At 40.5% G+C, this 21557-nt stretch overlaps 1 protein-coding gene across 3 annotated transcripts in view; it reads right to left on the reverse strand.

The window, feature by feature from the left end:
- The window catches only part of dlgap1b (discs, large (Drosophila) homolog-associated protein 1b), a 174981-nt gene that overhangs the window by 84888 nt on the left and 68536 nt on the right, over nt 1–21557 (reverse strand). For all 3 annotated transcript variants that reach the window (XM_052114909.1, XM_052114908.1, XM_052114910.1), the window contains exons 3-4: nt 5351–6466; nt 2276–2490 (exon numbers count right to left, since the gene is read on the reverse strand). In XM_052114909.1, coding sequence (XP_051970869.1) covers nt 2276–2490; nt 5351–6418 — 1283 coding nt within the window. In that variant the 5' untranslated portion in view covers nt 6419–6466. The remainder of the gene's footprint in view (nt 1–2275; nt 2491–5350; nt 6467–21557) is intronic.

A 21557-nucleotide genomic window follows, 5' to 3' on the forward strand; every position in this document is an offset into this window, starting at 1 on the left:
GACCATTTGCCACTGGAAATACAATTGAAACCAGCTAAAGGAAAAAAACAAATCACAGCATGGACCCGTAAAGGAAGGGAGCAACAACACCAAGAGACAGACGTTGAGGATAGTGATGAAGATGACTATGGATACTATCCGCCCAGGGAACAGCCTCTCCCTGTGATACAGCCCAAAGTATACACACCTATGCACACACAAGTTGAACACCTTTCACAGGATGCTGAGCCTCAGCAACAGGACATTTGCCAGCTGGAGCAGAATAGTGGAGATACACTGACAGAGAGGGACACATCAGGACAACAAGAGATTATTGCTCAAGAGCACACTGCTCTGGAGGAGAGAACGTCCGCAGTGCAGTCACCTGTTCAGAGTGGAACCCATTGTGGACATGAACAGCAATACTAGCGACCTGTAAGAGAGAGACGACCTCCAAGAGTCTTCACATATGACCAGTTGGGCAATCCTGGTTGTTACAGCACTGGACTTACAAGTAACACCATGCAGTGGTACCCACCAGTCCCTTATAGAGCCATGCAAGCGGCAAGTGCATGGATGACTCCAGTACAGCACTTTGACTACCAGCCTGTTGTTGTACCAGGGTACTGAATGTTGAAAACGCACTCACACTCACTCATTATACACTCATTGATGGACTGTTGAATGGACTGAGTGTTAACACTTATCCATTTTCACATACATTATACACTCATTGATGGACTGTTGAATGTACTGAGTGTTAACACTTATCCATTTGCACATACATCTTACAATCATGGATGGACTGTTGGACTGAGTGTTAACAATACACATTCACACACATTCATTTTTCACTCAGTGATGGACTGATGGACAAGTGGAGTGCTAACATATACACTACACACACTCCTGGACTTTTGAATAAGCTGAGTGCTTGTATACGAACTGTTGCAATGGTGATCTGGTGACATCATATGTACTGTTTACCTGCATTCATCATTACCCATCTGTTGGTTGGGATGTCGGGGACGACATCTGTGTTGAAGGGGAGTATGTAAGTATGATAAAAATGATGTAATACTGATACATTGAATGGGTTGATATAAGTTAAAAGATACTTAAAATTGTCCATAAAAAGGGTAAAGTAAAAACTGTTAAGTTAAAATGCTTTATGTTTGGTTAAGAAACTGATCATTCAATTCTTTATAAAACAGGAGAAAGTTGAAATACAATTAATAGGATAAAAAGACGATCTGTGTTTAAAATGCTGTCTTATTTAACCTCTATAACATTTTGGTGAAATGCACTTTAAATTACAATATGCAGTGTTTGCTTGTTTACATAAGTTTAACTTTCTTTTGCCGTAAGTTTAAGTACCAGTTTGTGATTGGAGGATCTGTGTGCGATTGCTAATGCCTCGTTCAACCTGTGTACGGAACGCGTGGCTTACGTTCGTCCATAACAACATTGGACTTGACTGAAGCTACATCGTGTCCGTGTTATAATATCTATTACCCCTTTTACAGGGACGTAACAATTACAGCTCTTGCATTAATGTGGCCTACTTTCATATGATATTACAGTGTGCAACTGAAAATACAAAAGAATTTGGTAAGAACTTCATGGGCGCAGGAAAAATCCCTTTGAAATGATTTTGTTCTGTTGAATTTTTAATACAGAGGAGAGTGAAAGGATTTCACTGTAGCGGTAAGAGTCTCAGGCCACGGATTTTATGAGAAATTGCACAATATGAGTGTATGCGTTTGTGTATGTTTGAGTGTGAAAAGGGAGGGGGTTTAGGGACAGAAGTATACCGTCTCCAGAGACACATCATAATAGCACTTAGACAGAAAGGGAATGGGTGGAACGACCAGAAAAATATATTTTTTTAAACGACCTGAGAGAAGATGACAGTGTTCATTGAAATTGCAGATGAATCTGTGTGCACACACCTGCATTGAAGACGTACACATACATGCGCTTAATGTCCCCAGTGATTTCACAGGGAGCAGCATCTACAAGCAGCATTAGACTGGGAAGAGAAATTGGCTCTGGATTTTATATAGAAAATATTTTGAGAGTTGGGGGGGGGTCTGTTGTTGTCGCTGTCTTTTTCTGCATATAGTGGCGTTGTCGCTTCAGCCAGTCGTGGCCCATTCGGCATAACACGCCAGCCCATTTCAGCTTATCGCCACCCATTCAGTCTAATTTTACGGCCGGCCCACCAGGAAAAGTCCCTATGGCCAGTCCGCCCCTGTCTACAAGCAGTGGCAGAGCTGCACACACATGGACTCACTTGAGCGTGGTCATCTCGGTAAGGGAGGGTTGGGTTGCTTTAAGGTAGCTGGCTCTCCGTGCCTGGATTTTGGGCGAGGGTTTAGGGCTGCAGTCGGAGTCTCCGCTGTCATCCTCTGCCATGGCCTTTATGTAGCTTCCACTCCGCATCCGTCTGCATGGGATCTCATCATCCTGACCCATGGATGAGAACCCACCCCAATCATCCTGAGGAACCTGCACAGAGAGAGAGAGAGAGAGAGAGAGAGAGAGAGTAAGTTTCTTTTTTAATTATGTCTTTGTTAATAGTTATTTATGATGGCTTGACATAATAAGAGTTACTCTGTCACAGAATGCTTACAATTTCGAACTCCAACAGTCAAACTCACACACATTTATCCATCCATCCATCAATTTATCCATCTGTCCATCCATCTGTCCATTAATTAATTAATTCATTCATTCATCTATCAATCTATCCATTCGTCCCTCCATCCATCCATCCATCTAGCCATCCATTTGTCCGTCCATCCGTTCATCCATTCTTCCATCATCTATCATTAATTTATCCATCCATCAATCCTTCCATCCATCTATCATTCATCCATCCATCTATACATCCATCCATCCACCCTAGCAATAACCTTACAGTCAAACTTTTAAAACTAGTTCAAACTAGACAAAACTTTGACAACACAACAAAACACAAATTTACCTATATATTTCATCACATACTTTATATATAATTGTTCCAACATTATTAATACAAATGAACACATTCATTTAGACACAGTTAGAAATGATGTATTAATGATTATGGTTTTTGATTAGGATTAAGTAATCTCTATATAGTATGAATCTATAATAATGCATTTGTATCAGTTTAAAACGAAATTATGTGCTTATTACTAGAAATAAAGCTTTATAAACTGTGTATTAACTAATACATTACAAATGCTTGCTGTGTGGTAATTCTAGTGTTATCCAGAAAATGTCCCTGTCCCAGCATAACTATATATGGCACGGCTATAACTTTCTGACAAGTCCACACATGAAGCACATAACTTCACAGCTCTTTTCCATCTGTACTTTATAACAAACACAAAATCTAATCTAAATCTAATACACTCCCAAAAACACCTCCAGACACATGCCTTGCATAACCCATAATCACTCACACTAACAACTGCTGCATCCACTACAAAAAAATTATCTTGACTTCTACCAACCAATAACATTTGGCTCAAACATTATGAGAAAATTATCTTTCACACCCACTTACACGATTCAAGTATGATGCACACAATGTATACATAAACCCTCACCTTATATGCATCTCACCTCTCTGAGATGAATAACAATCATTTCACATCATCCAGAACAGCTTGTTTTCGTTTACTTCCACCATTGTTAGGGGCCACTGATGGCAAACTAGTCAGTCCGGCTTTCTCAGTGATGTGCATTGCATGCTAACGCTTAAGAGTGCAATTCTTTCACACATTTCCCTCTTTTCACATGTTCTACTAGGGGCGATGGCAACAACCTATCCACCATAACCAAAAAAGCAAAAGAGGGTGTAAGAGAGAGGCGCACAAAGAGTGATATTGTTCAGACCAGGGAAAGTATCAGCTCTCTACAGAGTGGAACGTTTTTTTAAAAAGAAGATGGAAATGAGGAAAGAGTGTGTGTGTGTGTGTGTGTGTGTGTGTGTATTGGGGGGTGGGTGGGGGTGCACCTGAATTGCTTGACAACTGCAGGTTGCTATGAGAATGACCTAGAGTTAAAGTAGCTAAAGCTATGCTCCATTTGAGAGTGAGTGCACTTACAGTAAGACTAAATCTATTAGCAGTTAGACTCTCATTACTGTAGATGGTCGCTAAGATATGGGCACTTTGGCCGATTTTGTCTTGGAGTTCTGTCTTTTTATTTAGTCCCTCTATCTCCTTACAACTCCATTATCTGTTCCCTCTTCTCCTCTTACCCTTCCTTTCTCTTTTATCTCCTATCTTTATCACACACACCAGACACACACACACTACTTTACTCACAGCCTACTCTTTCTGTGCTTTCCTGTTCCTATATCCCTATGACTTTCTTTCTTTCTTTCTTTCTTTCTTTCTTTCTTTCTTTCTTTCTTTCTTTCTTTCTTTCTTTTCTTCCTCTTTCTGTATTTCTCTTCCTTACTTCATTCTTTCATTCCTCTTTGTTTTTATCTTCCTTTATTTCCATTCTTTCCCTCCTTTATTCTTTCCTTTTCTTTTGCCTTTTTTTGTCCCATATAGTAATAAACTGTGCATTGTATCTTTGTCTATATTTCCAGAGTTCAAATAATAAACATTTTCACCTTTAACCTGTATCCTCTATTTATTTCTCTTTTAATTGTACATTCTTGATTTCTCTTTCATCCCTTCTTCCATTCAATCACAATTCTTTTGTATATACAATTCTAAGCTTATTTTACATCAACATTTCTCTTTCTTCACTCTCCAACCCCCATTCTCCTTAAGACTCTCAGCTTTTTCCTTCACTTTCTTTTCCTGAGACTAAACAACTGTCGCACAGGGAACAAAAGAGAGATTGAGAAAGAGAGAAAGTAAAAGAAAAACGCAAATCCATTTTTCTCTGAATCTTCACACAAACAGTCTCTGATCCCCAGGACTGCAGGCTTGATTTTTTTCTTCTCTTTCTTTTATACTTCTATGATCTCTCCATCACACAGCCTCAGTCCACACCAAAGAAAGCCATCTATGCATTCATGTCACATTCATAATCAGCTATCACACAGCAGGTAAATTCTGAGCATACGTTATTGCATTCAAACACATTTGCATTGTAACGCATAATTACATGCATGCATTATGTCCATATGCAATTCACACACTCTTAACAAACATGTAAACACAGCAGGAAGATCATGCGGTGAAGGGCGGCAAGCAGATGACAAAAGATCACACCTTTAAAAAAATACAACAATTGAAAATGAAAACTCCTCAGCAAATATGCATCAGATGTGGATGATGATCTGATGATAATGACGATGGTGGTAATGAAGAACACAATTAGGAAGGTGGCGTTCAACATTAAATCTCTTTCCTACCTGTAAAAACTGGCAGGTTCGTCCCTGCTGGCAGGTCTGTGCTTTGACTATGGCTTTATCAATATTGACCGTGGCCTTTTGGTAAACTTCTCGGGCCCTGCTCACCGTCAGCGTGCTAGACCAGGAGCTCTTCTTCACTAGAGGCCCAACCTGGTCCATCGGTGTTGGACATCTGATAGCCAACGTGCCTCCTGTGACATTAGAGCATGTGGTACAGCTTACAACATCGTTGTTGCTGCGTGATGTCTTCAGAGAGGAACGTCCACCACCTAGTGTGTTGTAGTTCTGACCCAGGATGTAGTGGGACTGAGATTTGTCTGGATGACGCCCCATGGTCATTACTCCAGAGGTTTGGTGCTGGTGGTACAGGCAGATCTCCCTGTCTAGAGTGTCATCAGAGCTCCAGTAACCTGAGCCGGGCGAGCGAGCATGGGGTTTGGGCTCAGAGCGACTCCTTTCCTTGCTTTTTCCTCGTTTGTTGCTTGATGTCTTGTGCAAGGTGCCTACGGTCATTGTGGAGACATTAGGGTGGGAGGCAGCAGTAGCCATAGCATCGTCTGGGATGGTGGGATCATTGCCATTGAGGCTACGTTGGCTAGGACCTTCCAGGGAGTGGGACTTGGTGAACAGTTTTTGAACAGAGTGTACGAGATGCCGTATTCGCCCAGGACTGTCACTGCGCTGGTGCTCCAGGGCCGCTGTGCGTTTGTATTGCAACGTGTGATAGCCGTCCTTTCGCACTGGTTGCTGGTGGTCGAACTGCTCCAGTAGGGATGGGGGGATGCCACATGGGCCACACCCACTTCCCCCGGCCATTACCCCTAGTCCGACATATGGCACTACTGCACATTCGTCCTTCATCTCTGGATGTGAGTTGTGATGTCGTCGCGGAAATGTGCTGCTGGACAGGTCCGACTGGCATCCATAGTAGTCATGGTCATTTGAGTGGGCGGGGTTGAGGACATAAGGGCGTCGGTCGTGACGGAGTGTCAAAGAGTCATAGGAGGGGTCGCAGTGTGTAAGTGTGTGGTGGTGACTGCGACTGGAGGACAAGCCTTTCATCGTCATCCTGATCCACTCACACTCTCACAGCCTCATCCACACACACTGAACCTACTGCAGATAGAAAAGGTATGTAAGAAAGAGGGAGAAGAGGTATAGAGTAACATAGAGGATGAATAGATATAAAGAAATTATAAGAAAAAGGAAAAACAAAAAGGAAAGAGAGGGAGAGAAAGATATAATAAATGTTAAAGATTGTCACATTCATTTAAAGGTGTAGTGTGTAATTTTTTGGATGTTAAAATACTTTCTCCTACCTCAGATTAATGTTCACAATCAAATATACTGCTCTGTTTGTTTGAGCAACATTTAATCAACCAATGACATGAGTTTGGGGCTGAACTATCTGTCGGTACAACCAATGGAAGACATGGGGAATGTTTGAGAAACCAGTTTAAAAGTCCGTTTTTTGCCATTCCTGTTAGTGCCACTAGTGGTCAACCTACTGCTTATGAGTTGACATGCCTGAATATTCATGTAACCTGACATGGATGCCATCTCCCAAACAGAGAAATTCCATCCACCATAAGACATTTGTGCATGATTTCAACCATGATCACATTTCTTTGTGGTGCTACTGATGGCATGTTGCACAAGCAATCTCTGAGACACAACTTCTGGTCCCAAAGAAACCAGGAAGTATTTACGCTCACATCAGGGTTAGGGTAAGGGTGTGATCAGGGCTATACTGGAAAGAGAAATCTGCCTTTTCTGCATAATGCGTATTGTGGTCCGTTCTGCATGACGCGGCGGCTCATTTTAGCTTATCGTGGCCCATTCGGCCGGTTTCGCGGCCGACCCACCGGCCCGCTCTGTTCTCCCGATGGCCAGTCCGCCCCTGATCGGCCCCAAAGTGCATCGGCCAACCGGGAAAATGCCCCGTATGAAAGATTACCAGTCCAGCCCTGGGTGTGGGTTAATAAAATATGTACTCCTGTTTACTTTATTACATAATTTACAACTACAAAAACTTGCTTTTGGTGCCAAACTGTGGAAATTTCTCCTGAAAACTGGTCAACAACACTTCCAGATTTGGCCACTGAGGGCAGTGGTTTGAATTTCGCTAAGCACAGACCGATTTAAACAGCAGAACTTTCGACATACTTTCACTGAATTTACAGAGATCAGTCTTAAGTGGTACAGAAATTATACACTACAGCTTACATATATTAAGACTAAAAATCTTCTGCAGCCGTACTTCACCACATCTGTTTCTTAAAGCAACGAGAGTGAGAGAGAGAGAGAGAGAGAAAGGAAAAGCCAGAGACAGATTAAGAAAGGATAAATGAAAGACAGAATGGGATTCACACATTTTGCTCTTCATTGAGCTATATCCCATTTGGTGTGACAAAATGAGAAATCGGTCTTTCAAGCTTTAAGTCATTTGTGAGGTTGTGAATTCATTAAAAGCATTTATCAAGAGATGAGAGGCTGCACCGAGATCAATGACTTCTCGTGAGATCCATTCGGAATGCTTAAACTCTAAACCTCATGCTCTGTTTGGGTCTGAGAAATCCCAAGGCTATCTTAACAGCTTAAAAATATGGTTAACATTAAAGTTTAGGGTTTATCCCTCATGTCTGTTTCTTCAATGAGAACTGAATATAACCAAATCTTAAAAGAGTTACAAAAACCTGTAGTGTCAGTGTTGTTTTAGTAAGAGAAAGTTGCTCAAGGTGTTAAAATTCTCCACATTACGCACAATCTCTCCTGTGCTCATCATCCTGAGAGTCAGGGGCACTAGATTGATTTCACTAGTCTTTTAAATTAATGTTGCGCCCCTACTCTCTGGAATTTGGTAAGACCAGTGGCTGAGTGAACACTCCTTTAAGCATTTAAGTTTTGTTAATGATTTCCATTCTCTTTTGTACAGAGCTTGTTTATTGGCCAGAAGAAAACTTGGAGTTTGTGCAGAAAAATGAAACAGAGGTTTGACACCAGGTGAAAAAGCATTAGTCCTGTTGCCTGAATCTGGTTCTGCATTACATGCTTGATTACAGTGGCCCCCATGTAATCAAAAAAAATTCTCTGATCGTGATTATGTTCTTGCAACTCCAGACCAGCAACGACAGATGTGAGTATCCCATGTAAATATGTTGGAGCACTCTAACTTTCCTGTAACTTTCCTGTTCTGAGTGACCGTCCACAGTTGCCTCGCTATTTGGGCATGGTAGGTTTCCATCTATATTTTTGTAGGAGCTTCTCTTCTGTTTTATTTGTAACTGAGCTTATGAGCCCAAATGTGAAATTTCAGTGGTCTGAGTCTTGTCAGCAGGCCTTTGATAATGTCAGTGTGGTGCTGAAAATGTAGAACATCCAGTATCCTATTTCTTTTAGAGGTTTTAACATCAGCAATGGAGATATTCTACTATTGAAAAGAAGCACTGGCATTACTAAGCATATGATTAGAGATGAAACATATTAAAGGGAAGGACAACATAATATTTTTTGTGCTTTCTAGAGTGAAAAATGAAACATACCAGTCTCTCTGTAAAACTCATCAGTATTTGTAAGTATAGTCTTTGATATAAATTGTTGAAGTGATATTGTAACTGGAGAACTGCTATATATTCATTGACAGTTTTATAGCCTATGCTTACCTCTTCAGTGAGACAGAAGCAAAGAGGTGAACATGCTATCATTTCTTTTTTCATTGTTTTATTTATTTATTTTTTTTAAATTTTTTTTTTTACTTTTCTTGGAGACTAGAGTCATCTTTTTGGGGTTATAGTGTTATGTCTCTCTGTTCCACTTATTGGCAGTTTCCTCAATTTGAGTTTGGGTTCCCCCTCCTTAAGGGTTCCTCCTGCTGTGTGGCTTCTGGCTTGTTTGTGTCTATGGAGAATGTGTCTCTAACTCCAGTTATACTGATTTAAAATCCTTTTTTGTGCCTATATATGTGATAAGGTCCACTTAATGTTACTTCTAGAGGTTGCTGGTTGTAACATGCTAACAATCAAATTTTTGAAAAGTGCAAGCATACTATTTTGATATAATAGACAGGTTGAATTCAACATAATGTCTGCGTAGTGTTTTTTTTTTTTTTTTTTTTGTGGTGAAAAATGCTCAATGTTTAAACACTGTACTGACATCTCTAAGTATATATATATATATATATATATATATATATATATATATATATATATATATATATATATACAGTATCTCACAAAAGTGAGTACACCCCTCACATTTTTGTAAATATTTGATTATATCTTTTCATGTGACAACACTGAAGAAATGACACTTTGCTACAATGTAAATTAGTGAGTGTACAGCTTGTATAACAGTGTAAATTTGCTGTCCCCTCAAAATAACTCAACACACAGCCATTAATGTCTAAACCGCTGGCAACAAAAGTGAGTACACCCCTAAGTGAAAATGTCCAAATTGGGCCCAAAGTGTCAATATTTTGTGTGGCCACCATTATTTTCCAGCACTGCTTTAACCCTCTTGGGTATGGAGTTCACCAGAGCTTCACAGGTTGCCACTGGTGTCCTCTTCCACTCCTCCATGACAACATCAAGGAGCTGGTGGATGTTAGAGACCTTGTGCTCCTCCACCTTCCGTTTGAGGATGCCCCACATATGCTCAATAGGGTTTAGGTCTGGAGACATGCTTGGCCAGTCCATCACCTTCACCCTCAGCTTCTTTAGCAAGGCAGTGGTCATCTTGGAGGTGTGTTTGGGGTCGTTATCATGCTGGAATACTGCCCTGCAGCCCAGTCTCTGAAGGGAGGGGATCATGCTCTGCTTCAGTATGTCACAGTACATGTTGGCATTCATGGTTCCCTCAATGAAATGTAGCTCCCCAGTGCCGGCAGCACTCATGCAGCCCCAGACCATGACACTCCCACCACCATGCTTGACTGTAGGCAAGACACACTTGTCTTTGTACTCCTCACCTGGTTGCCACCACACACGCTTGACACCATCTGAACCAAATAAGTTTATCTTGGTCTCATCAGACCACAGAATATGGTTCCAGTAATCCATGTCCTTAGTCTGCTTGTCTTCAGCAAACTGTTTGCGGGCTTTCTTGTGCATCATCTTTAGAAGAGGCTTCCTTCTGGGATGACAGCCCTGCAGACCAATTTGTCAGTGTGTGGCATATGGTCTGAGCACTGACAGACTGACCCCTCACCCCTTTAACCTCTGCAGCAATGCTGGAAGCACTCATACGTCAATTTCCCAAAGACAACCTCCGGATATGACGCTGAGCACGTGCACTCAACTTCTTTGGTCGACCATGGCGAGGCCTGTTCTGAGTGGAACCTGTCCTGTTACACCGCTGTATGGTCTTGGCCACCATGCTGCAGCTCAGTGTCAGGATCTTGGCAATCTTCTAATAGCCTAGGCCAACTTTAGAGCAACAATTCTTTTTTTCAGATCCTCAGAGAGTTCTTTGCCATGAGGTGCCATGTTGAACTTCCAGTGATGAGGGAGTGTGAGAGCGATGACACTAAAATTAAATACACCTGCTCCACATTCACACCTGAGACCTTGTAACACTAATGAGTCACATGACGCCGGGGAGGGACAATGGCTAATTGGGCCCAATTTGGATATTTTCACTTAGGGGTGTACTCACTTTTGTTGCCAGCGGTTTAGACAATAATGGCTGTGTGTTGAGTTATTTTGAGGGGACAGCAAATTTACACTGTTATACAAGCTGTACACTCACTTCTTTACATTGTAGCAAAGTGTAATTTCTTCAGTGTTGTCACATGAAAAGGTATAATCAAATATTTACAAAAATGTGAGGGGTGTACTCACTTTTGTGAGATACTGTATATATATATATTATTTGTTTATTTTTTTTCCTTATTTTTTTATATATATAGATTTCTAAATTTTAATAAAGGATAATAGACATGTTTTGGTTGTGAACATCTCTAAACGACAAATCAACTTTTAATGATTTGGTCAAGTGATATTTTCAATGAAAATATACACAATAATACACAAAAGAAGTATGGCAACTTATTAGTCAACTAATAAGAGAAGTTCTGCACACCTCTTGATTTATTTTAATAACTCAAACAATGCTTTGATCAAAAAATACACCAAACAACATAGATTTCCTGGGAGAAATTTCTACTGTATGGGTTCTCACATACAAGGCATTGTGTTTATGTGTAAGCTTTAGTGTGTGTGAGATCTACACATAAGCAGCATGATACATCCTCATTACAATGGCTCATAAATTAGTTGTTGTGTAAGTCAGGGGCTCAGTCATTGCACCCTACAGCCTTTCATATGTATTCTAGTGAAACTTGCTCTAAATTAGACACCGTGAAAATCTATAAATACAGATGCTTATCTCATACTTTCAGGCTGCTCAATGCAGCCCAATTCTCACTTGTGGTATAATTTTCCTCCTCACTTCCTCTTTCTCCAGTCGAGATTACATTCTCTTTCACTCTCTTCTAATTACAATCACTGTCTGTCCTCTAATGTATCAGTGGAGAATGCTATGGCAAGCCTCACTATTAAGGCTAATTAAACTTTCTGGGTGAACAGGCTTCTTTTAGTTTGCCTAAAAATTGTGACAAAAAGCAATTGCATATTTTGTTCTGCTAAGGTGTGCGTTTGGTGATATTTTCTCCTATTCACGCACATCCCTGAAATTCTTGACCTGGAGCACTCCACTTGTCAAAGAACGTTGGTGATTGGTTAAAACTAGTAAAAATGGATGCATTAATACAAGTGATTCATTTAAAACGTTTAATGCATTAATTATTCTTAATCGAAATTAACGTATTTACCAGTTTGACTTAAGATTCTAATTTTATTTAGCACCGTGTGAGTTCTAAACACCGGTTGGAGTATAGCGGGAAACTTAGCGATGTGTCCGGGGTCATTACACTGATGCATAAACCACAACACACAACAGCGGACGTGTCAATGATCAAGTGATGGAGAAAGGACCTCTTAATGCTATTTGCTGTGCAGAACAAGCCCATATGGGACTTGTTGACTAAAGTCAAGTAGTTTGAAGCCTCTTCAAGGTGCATTTGAATTACCACAGAAGCATGTCAAGTCTTAACAATCACGAAAATGCAGAATGAGACTTTGTCCTCAAGCCAAGTCAAGTCAAGTGGTTTTTAATGTAGAGTAAAAACGGCACTTGACGTTGGTGTTGACGCCCTGACGCTAATTGTGAATTTGTTTTCAAAAGTCTGCCTGCAGATTTGTATTGTGGAGTATGAGAGTTTAAGATAATTCATGTGCATTGATATACACAACCTCTATTTGTGTTTAATAAGGAAACGTTTAATGTTATTTAATGTTTTAGTGCATTTCTAGCATTTTACTTTGGTAGGTGTTGTTTGGAGAATGTTAATAAAGCATTTTTGTAACATATTATTTTGTTTTCTATCCTAAGAATGAAATAAATGCATTTTGACAGGAAAATAAGTAAATTATATATAATACAATTTCAGTATTTTCAAAATCTGTGATTAATCGCAATTCACTATTAACTAAAAGTTTTAATGGACTTACAGCACTAGTTAAGCTAATCATGTATATAATTTTAATTTACAATCACACATGCCAGCTGATGAGATTGTAAAACAACATTACAACAGACAGCTTACCAACCGAATGTCTTGATAGCTGAAAACCTTCTGTTACATTTTAAAACAAAGCTACGCAAATTAAAAAAAGCAGTTTGGTCTCTTTTCAATTAAAATCAATTGGATCACTTCAGAAGACATTTATTAAACCTCTGGAGTCATATGGATTACTTTTATGCCACCTTTATGTGATATTTTGACCCTTAGAGTCCTGGCCACCATTCACTTACACCTACAGAGCTGAAATATTCTTCTAAAAATCTTAATTTGTCTTTAGCTGAAGAAAGAAAGTTATACACATCTTGGATGGCATGAGGGTGAATAAATGATGAGAAAATTTTCATTTTTGGGTGAACTTTCCCTTTTATCCTAATTATGAAATTTGTCATGTTATTTGTCCTGCACCATTTCAATAATGCAACTTGTTGAGTAGAGGTGTGCCATTACTTTTCTAAGCAACTGTACTTACAAATTACACCTGGCATTTGAAAAAGAATGGGTGAAATGATCCCATCCTTACTTGGACGTAGGCTCTTGATTTGAGCCAGTAAGCAACCATTAGTAACCACCTCTAACACCTTAGTAACAATCAAGCAATGGCCTAAAAACTACCCCGAACACCCCAGCAACCGTATAGCAATGTTAGCTAAGTTTGCAACCACCCACAACAACCTAGTATTGTGGTGGCGAGTTTTGCAAGCACTACTCACATTTTCTACAAGTATAAGTCTAGCTTCTACTTCTTTTCCTTTCATCTTTTCATACATCTTCTCTTTTGCCATTCATTTAAATGTTCCCATCTTGCAATGTTTTTTATAATTTCATTTTCTTTCTTTAGCAGACCCTTAGTCCACCCTTACCATCCCTTTTCTCTCTCTGTATTTCTATTCTTGAAGTACGCTTTGAAACATAATCAAACGAACGCTGACAGATAAAATCGACTGACAAGAGTTTCTCTTCCTGGACCGAACTAATTATGCTGTCTGTCATTAATGAGAGCCGAAGCACACCAATCAGTCTTTGAGCTCTACTAACTTTGGCACACAAACACATACTCCCACTTAATGAAAAAAGTATTTCTCCTGATTTGTTTGATCAAAGTAAACAAACACAAGAGGAAGAGAGAAAAAAACAGAGTTTGACAAAGACAGGGGGATGGGTTGTGAACAAAGAAGAGCTCAGTAATAACCATGTCAGATTTTCTTATACCCAAATGATCGTGAAAAGTAAACGTAAAAAGCCCTTTCTGTCTCTGCTTTGAGAAATAACTGCCAGCAGCCTCTAAAATAAGCCATGAGCTTTCAGTAAATCTAGGATAACAGACGATGGGTTGAATTAAAAGGGATAGTTCACCCAAAAATGTTTAATTCTTTCTACATTTACTCACCCTCTTTGTTCCTTCACATATTTTCCTTTACCATATTATCATCTACCTTGTTTTACTCAGGACAAGACAGTTCAGTTTTTGAATGAAATATGATTATGCAGCAGTACAGACTGAACTAGAAAACATCATCCTGCAAAGGTCTTCCCTTGAAATAAACCACCTGTTGTATTTCTAATCACTTCCCAACAAACCTGAAAACTCCACACATATAACCAAGCGTGGAAATGTAATCCACATTAAGCCCGAAAAAGGAAGTGCCCTGCTCGCTAATTGCCGCTCCAACTAAATACAAGTGCACTTTCATTTCAAATCACATGACCTCCCATCTGTTTGTACCATAACAACACATTGTTCTGAGCAGAGAGTACTTTTCTCTCCCAATCTTTTTTCTCTTTCAATAAAGCCCAATAAAGACAACTATAAATAATCTCAAGGGGGAAATTGAACGTGGTCCTTTTTTCTCGTCTCCATGGCAACAAGTCTTTTTTTCTCCCCAACACCTCACCCGACAGGGAGCACATTGCTTGTGAACTCTGCTCATGAGGTGCTGGTGAGAAAGTGATTCTTGGTGTGAAAATGCAAGTGTGCTGAATTAAGGCCTTTTCTGGGTATCAAAAGGGGACATTCTGTTATTGGCATTTTGTAGAAAGAAGACCAAGTGATTTGGCAAGCCATTAATTATAAATTAGATTATTTGGTCATAGTTTTGTGCCATAGACTAATGTTCAGGATGCTCAGAGTTTTCTCTGTTTCATTTTTGTTCCATTTCAGTATCAACTATGACTCAGATGTATATTCTTTAGGAGATATAAAAATAGAAACAAATAAGGCAATTGTTGAGATACAGTAAGAATATAGAGCAATACAAATATGAATGGTGCAGACCAGATAATTTGGTCTTTGACACATTTTGTTTAGACCTTTTGTGTTTATAGTACAAATCTCTGACATTTGATGGCAGACTTTGGTATCTTAGCAAAACTGTGCACAGTTTGCGACACTTTTGAGATCTCTTCCAAACTCTAGAGGAGACACATGTGAGGTTAGTAGTGTCACAGTCTGGCCTGACTGTGCCTCCTCTGACTCTCTGTTTGTCTTGAATAAGTGTTTTCCTGTGTTAGGTTTGGTCTCTCTCTCTCTCTCCCTCTTGTGTTTTGCAGGTCTGTTACCCAGATAACAGCTTGTTCTCCAATTAACAATCATTGGCGGCACCTGTTCCCTATCAACCCATCCCTTCTTAAGCTCCCCTCATGTTGAGTTCTTTGTCTAGTCGTTTGTAATGTTAGTAAAGTTTTAGCATAAAGTGTAGCTATATGTGTTTAAATTGAATCAGGTGTGCTTTTGCATTTGTCCTGCAGGTGTCTGCGTAAGTCTATGTGCTTAGGATGCTCTTTGCACTTTACCAGCACTCGTAAATCCATGAGCATTTTCAAGTACTACTTAAAGCAACACTATGTAACCGTTGACCCTCTAGCGCAGGGGTTCTCAACCTTTTGCAAGCTGGGCCCCCCCAAAGCTGGTTCATTGCAGTTGGGGCCCCAGTTGCTAGTCTGATAAAATCAAACATTGAAAAGATTTTATTACTGCAGGATATTCTGGCCAAATAGACCACGGTAGTAACTAATTTATAGATTGTCATTGTTACCAACCAGTGGGCAACATCATTTCAAGACTCACATGTACTTGGCAATCCTTGGACTAAAGTATTTATTTATATAAATGTTTGCCATTATAAAGAAAAATGCACATGTGCTGGCCAGAGAAAAGTTCTGGACCGATTACAGTATAATTATTGTATTTACAGACATGTGTGTGTGTGTGTGTGTGTGTGTGTGTGTGTGTGTGTGTGTATGTGTGAGCGTGTATTTATCACTTTGTGGGGACCAAATGTCCCCATAAGGATAGTAAAACCCGAAATTTTTGACCTTGTGGGGACATTTTGTCGGTCCCCATGAGGAAAACAGCTTATAAATCACACTAAATTATGTTTTTTGAAAATGTAAAAATGCAGAATGTTTTCTGTGAGGGTTAGGTTTAGGGGTAGGGTTAGGTTTAGGGGATAGAATATAAAGTTTGTACAGTATAAAAACCATTATGTCTATGGAAAGTCCCCATAAAACACGGAAACACAACATGTGTGTGTGTGTGTGTGTGTGTGTGTGTGTGTGTGTGTGTGTGTGTGTGTGTGTGTGATTACACAACTACACATACAGGGGTGGACTGGGAAGAGAAATCGGCCTGGGATTTTACACAGAATCTGGCCCAAAAGTTGTTGAGAGAGGGGATGGGGGGTAGCTGTCCTTTTCTGCATATCGCTGCCCCCTTCTGCATATGGCAATGCAGTTTTGTTGTTCTCCCGATGGCCAGTCTGCCCCTGATCGGTCCCAAAGTACGTTGGCCCATCAGGAAAATGCCCGGTATTACCAATCCAGCCCTGTACATATTAACCACATCATAAAATATCTTACCTGTTGAGTAAGAAAAAAGCCATCTCTGGGTTGCTTTTGAATCCCTTCAGATCTCGGAGCAGTCGCCATCTCTGAAAAGCCAAGTCGATGTTATTTAGGTTTTATTACAGAGTCTGCTGCTTTCCCTTTTTGCTTGTAGGCTCTGCTCTGTTTGGGGTTTCTTTGTTTTTACAACCGGTGATTCCCTGGAGGTTTGTCGTTTTGATCCATGATCATGGTAAATTTTTCTAGTTCGTTGTGACAACAAACTTTCCACTTCACGCAACTCCCACATCACACACGCTACAGTAGCTGGAGCTTACCGTAATTTCCGGACTATAAACCGCAACTTTTTTCCCACGCTTTGAACCTCGCGGCTTAAAAAACGACGCGGCTAATATATGGATTTTTCCCACTTTGAAATTTTATTAAAAAAAAAAAACATTCTGTGACGTGCTCAGTTTTTTGGCGGCATGAAGCTTTCATTAGACCAATGAAATTGCCGAGCGGGTTAAGGTCAAACAACTTTTTTGTTTACTGTTTAGATTAAATCGAGCGTGCTCAAACTTCCCATCATTCTGATTACGGTAGTCATTTTGTCACCCTCAAGACACATAGAAATGCATATGATGCAGCTTTCAAGTTGAAGGCGATTGATCTGGCTGTTGGAAAAGGAAATAGAGCTGCTGCACGGGAGACGTTGGAAACAGCAGCGTGAGGAATTGACTCAGTGCAAAAAGACAACTAAATCTGAGGCTATTCAACTCCGACACCGAAGGAGATGACTTCAGTGGTTTCATGTGCACAAGAGGAGGAAGATAGTGACCAATGGCTTTCTTGCTAGGCTACTGTTTACTGCTAATTTTTTATTTTTTGTTACGAGCCGTGGGTGGCAGCGGGGGCGTGGTCAAGCGCCCGTCCGGGAGAGAAAAGCATAAGGGTGCTTACACCTGAGCTAATGTCTAACACCTGTGTCTAATTTCAGTAAGCGTGGGGAGAGCGGCATAAAAAGGCAGCAGAGAGAGTGAGTGAGTGACAGACAGACAGACACACGTCAGTCTAGTGTTGGCGCATAGAAGACCAAGAATTGAGAAACTTTATAAAATTGATTGTAAACATTTGGACTGGTGTTGGCGTAGTGGCTAAAGCACAGGGCTGTTAATCAGAAGGTAACAGGTTCTAACCCCATGGCCACCACCATTGTGTCCTTGAGCAAGGCACTTAACTCCAGGTTGTTCCAGGGGGATTGTCCCTGTAATAATTGCACTGTAAGTTGCTTTGGATAAAAGCGTCTGCCAAATGCATAAATATAAATATATAAAATATAAACATTGCTGTGGCCATTAAAAGCCTTACCTGGAATGTCAAGTGCCCTGCTTCATGTGTCCTTCTTGGGAAAACTGTCACACTGGCACCAGTGTGACAGTTTTCAGCACTTGATGTAAGCGCCCCCTTACCGCTTTTCTCGCCAGAGCAAAGCGCAAGTGGCCATGAGTGGGAGTGTTTGCACTATCTGTGGGTGTATATTATGTAAGTAAATATAGTTTAATAGTTTAAGACATTTAAGAAGCATGTCTCTTTTCAGTGCAGTCTACATTCAGTTCCTACACTTACAGTTTGGAGATTTCACTAGCAAAACTCTGAAAATATAGTGGAACATCACATTTTTATGTAGCCATTTTATGCAACAAAATTAATGAGATTTGTGTTAAAATTTCGTATCACGGCAATGAATTACCTCCCCGCTTCCACCTGCTTCACTCTGATTGCACTCCCTACTTATTCCTTGTGTTTACCCTCTTTCTTTGCCAGTTTATTGTTCGCTGTCATGTTTAAAGTTTCTCTCTTGTGTAGTTGGAGCGTGCTTGTGTATTTGTTGGTCGCCTGTCTGTAGAGGTGCGGTTACATGCATGCTTGCTTTCGCCCTCACCAGTTCGGTGCCCAGTTCATGTGGAGGAGGATTCCTCGATATCTGCCCACGTCTCAGGAGAATCGTCTTGGCTTTGCTCCGCACCACACCAGCTTCAACAGACTCTCACACGCGCTCGTCTTACGAACACACTCATCACTAGCCCATAGTGGCTCGTTGGAACTGCCATTAGCAGTCGGCTCTGGGAGCCCCTTTCATTGACTAATGCCTTTGTTAATAAATTCTATGAACTTGTTATCTCTGCTTTTGAGTCCTTTGTCTTTCCCCACCCTCGCACCTCTGACAACATGAACATACTACTCATTTTATCTTGGTAAACCCGCTATTACATATCAGAGACTTTCACTCATAATAAATTAATCATACAGTAGTTGACTGTGAATAGAGCATTTATTCAAAGGCATCAGTAAATGAAAACCTTTAAAATAATTGTTCACAATTGTCAGGTATTTACAAGAGAAAAAACATGCAGGTTTTCTCCAAGAGCATGTCTTTCACTCTCACACACACAGTGTCATCTTGTGACACATTCCTGGACATAACAGGATATCATCATACATGTTCTGCTGAAGCACGATGGATGTACAGAGGATATGTTTTATATGAGATATTTGTCACAGGGATATAAGCAGAGCTCTAGGTCTGTTTGGTCTCTGTAGGAGCAGTTTGATTGGCAGGACTGTTAACATGTTATGACACTTAGGAAAGCCACTGTGCTCTGCTTATGATGACTAGAGAAACAAGCTTTGCTGCACAGAATGAGAATAGAGGATTAGAAAAAGTACACTAAAATATAATTCATATTTTAAGAGGAAAATGAATGCTACCATAAAAATGTTAATTTGTTTAAAGGTGCTGTATGTTAGATTTAGAAAGCCTTGTTATTAATGACACCTGTGGCTGTTAAGTGAATTGCAGCAGCTACCTGTTGCTCCCGCTCGTGCACACACTCCATAGGGATGCGAGCATCGGCCAAAACAATGACGTAATGTACAAAGAGACTGAACCTGATTCACCAGCATCATGCTGACAGATGAGGTGGCATAATTAAAATTACACAGTTATGATTGTTTTACTATAAACTTTGAGAATGTATATTATATTTGAATCTCCAGTGCTGAAACAGGGCTAAAACAAAGTGTGGATACAGGTCTGTCTATGCGAAAATGTAGTTTGAAGTAATCACTTTTCTTTGCATGATACAGCTGCATTTATACAATAGCCTATGTCGGCATTAGCTAGCTAGCCAGCTTCATTAATAGCTGTTAGCTAAATTTGGTGGATGATGATAATAGCTGTTTATAAAATACACTGGACATTATAAATATGTCGATACAATTCAGTATTGGATTCCATCACAACTGTCATTTTGATATATCGATGCGTTATTGTTTTATAATAATAGAATGTATATATTTCTGTTTAACCAAGTTACGTTACACTAATGAATGGGTCTTTTTGCATTATCTTAAACATTGTCTAGCATTCATTTCATGTGATATTGTAGTTTACCTTGCTGAATAATTACAGATTAACATTGTTTATGATAGTTACTGTGCAGGCAAAATCAAGTTAGCTCAAATTACACAGATCAATCCTTATGGAACTATATTTCACATGCTTTGCAGTTATGTAAGCATACCTGTCCTATAAGAAATATGCCAATTCAGAGTCGGTTTTGATCCCTAAAACCGAACGAAGGACCCAGGAATCAAATGCCCTGCCGATGTTCACTCTAGTTCCCTGTCTGTCACTCACTCGACATTGTGTCGATGTAGTGACACTAGGGGTTCGATCTTGAGATCCCCAAACAATTTTGCTTAGAATAGAGAATAGCCAGTGGTGGCTCAGTGGTTAATTCTCTGGGTTACTGACCAAAAGGTTCAAGCCCCAGCACCGCCAAGATACCACTGTTGGGCCCTTGAGCAAGGCCCTTGACTCTATCTGCTCCAGGGGTGCCGTTTCATGGCTGACACTGCTTGCGCTCTGACCCCAGCTTAGTTGGGATATGTGAAAACAACTGCATTTCATTGGCTCTGTACCTGTACTCTGCACAATGACAATAAAGTTGAATCTTAATCTTAAAAGGCCAATGAGAATTGGCGAGTGCAATTTGCACTCTCTGCCTCAGACATACGGGTATAAAAGGAGATGGCGTGCATCACTCATTCAGATATTTTCTTCGGAGCCGAATGCATGTTGTGTTCGTCCTCTCACCTTTCGCTATGTTGCTGGATTCTTACGGTGCATATCAGGTTGAGTGTTGTGCTTTCCCTGGGCAGTTCGTCAGCTGAGTCTGCGGGTAGTAAATGAGTATATTCAAAAAAGTATATTTTCTTCTAAAAGAGCTCACGCAAATGCTTGGCATCTTTTTAAAGATGTCCTTCTGCGTTTGCACTACTGGACATAGCCATTATCTCTCCCCTCCGGATACCCGTGAAATCTGTCCCGAGTGCTTGGGGCGCCAGCATGCTGAGGCGGCTTTCGTGGAAGGGTCGTGTTCTCATTGCGAGAACATGCCCATGGGAAAGTTGCGATCATGGCTCACTTCCTTCTTCATGAATCACGGACCTCCCATCCCCCAGCATGCTTGTTCTATCCGGAAGAGCTGTCGAGTGATACAGGCGGTCCGCCTCAGGGCGGGTTTAATGTGCCATTCGCGGCTCGCGACGAGGATGGACTTTCGGTAGCAGCATCGGAGGGTGGGCTCTACCACCCACGTGCGGTAGAGCACAGGATGATGCCGACCCTGAGATGGCAGCCGTGCTTGCCTGCGCGGCTGTGAACATTGGGCTGAAGTG

Source organism: Xyrauchen texanus, chromosome 42 (genome assembly GCF_025860055.1).
Source record: "Xyrauchen texanus isolate HMW12.3.18 chromosome 42, RBS_HiC_50CHRs, whole genome shotgun sequence".
Taxonomy (NCBI): Eukaryota; Metazoa; Chordata; class Actinopteri; order Cypriniformes; family Catostomidae; genus Xyrauchen; species Xyrauchen texanus.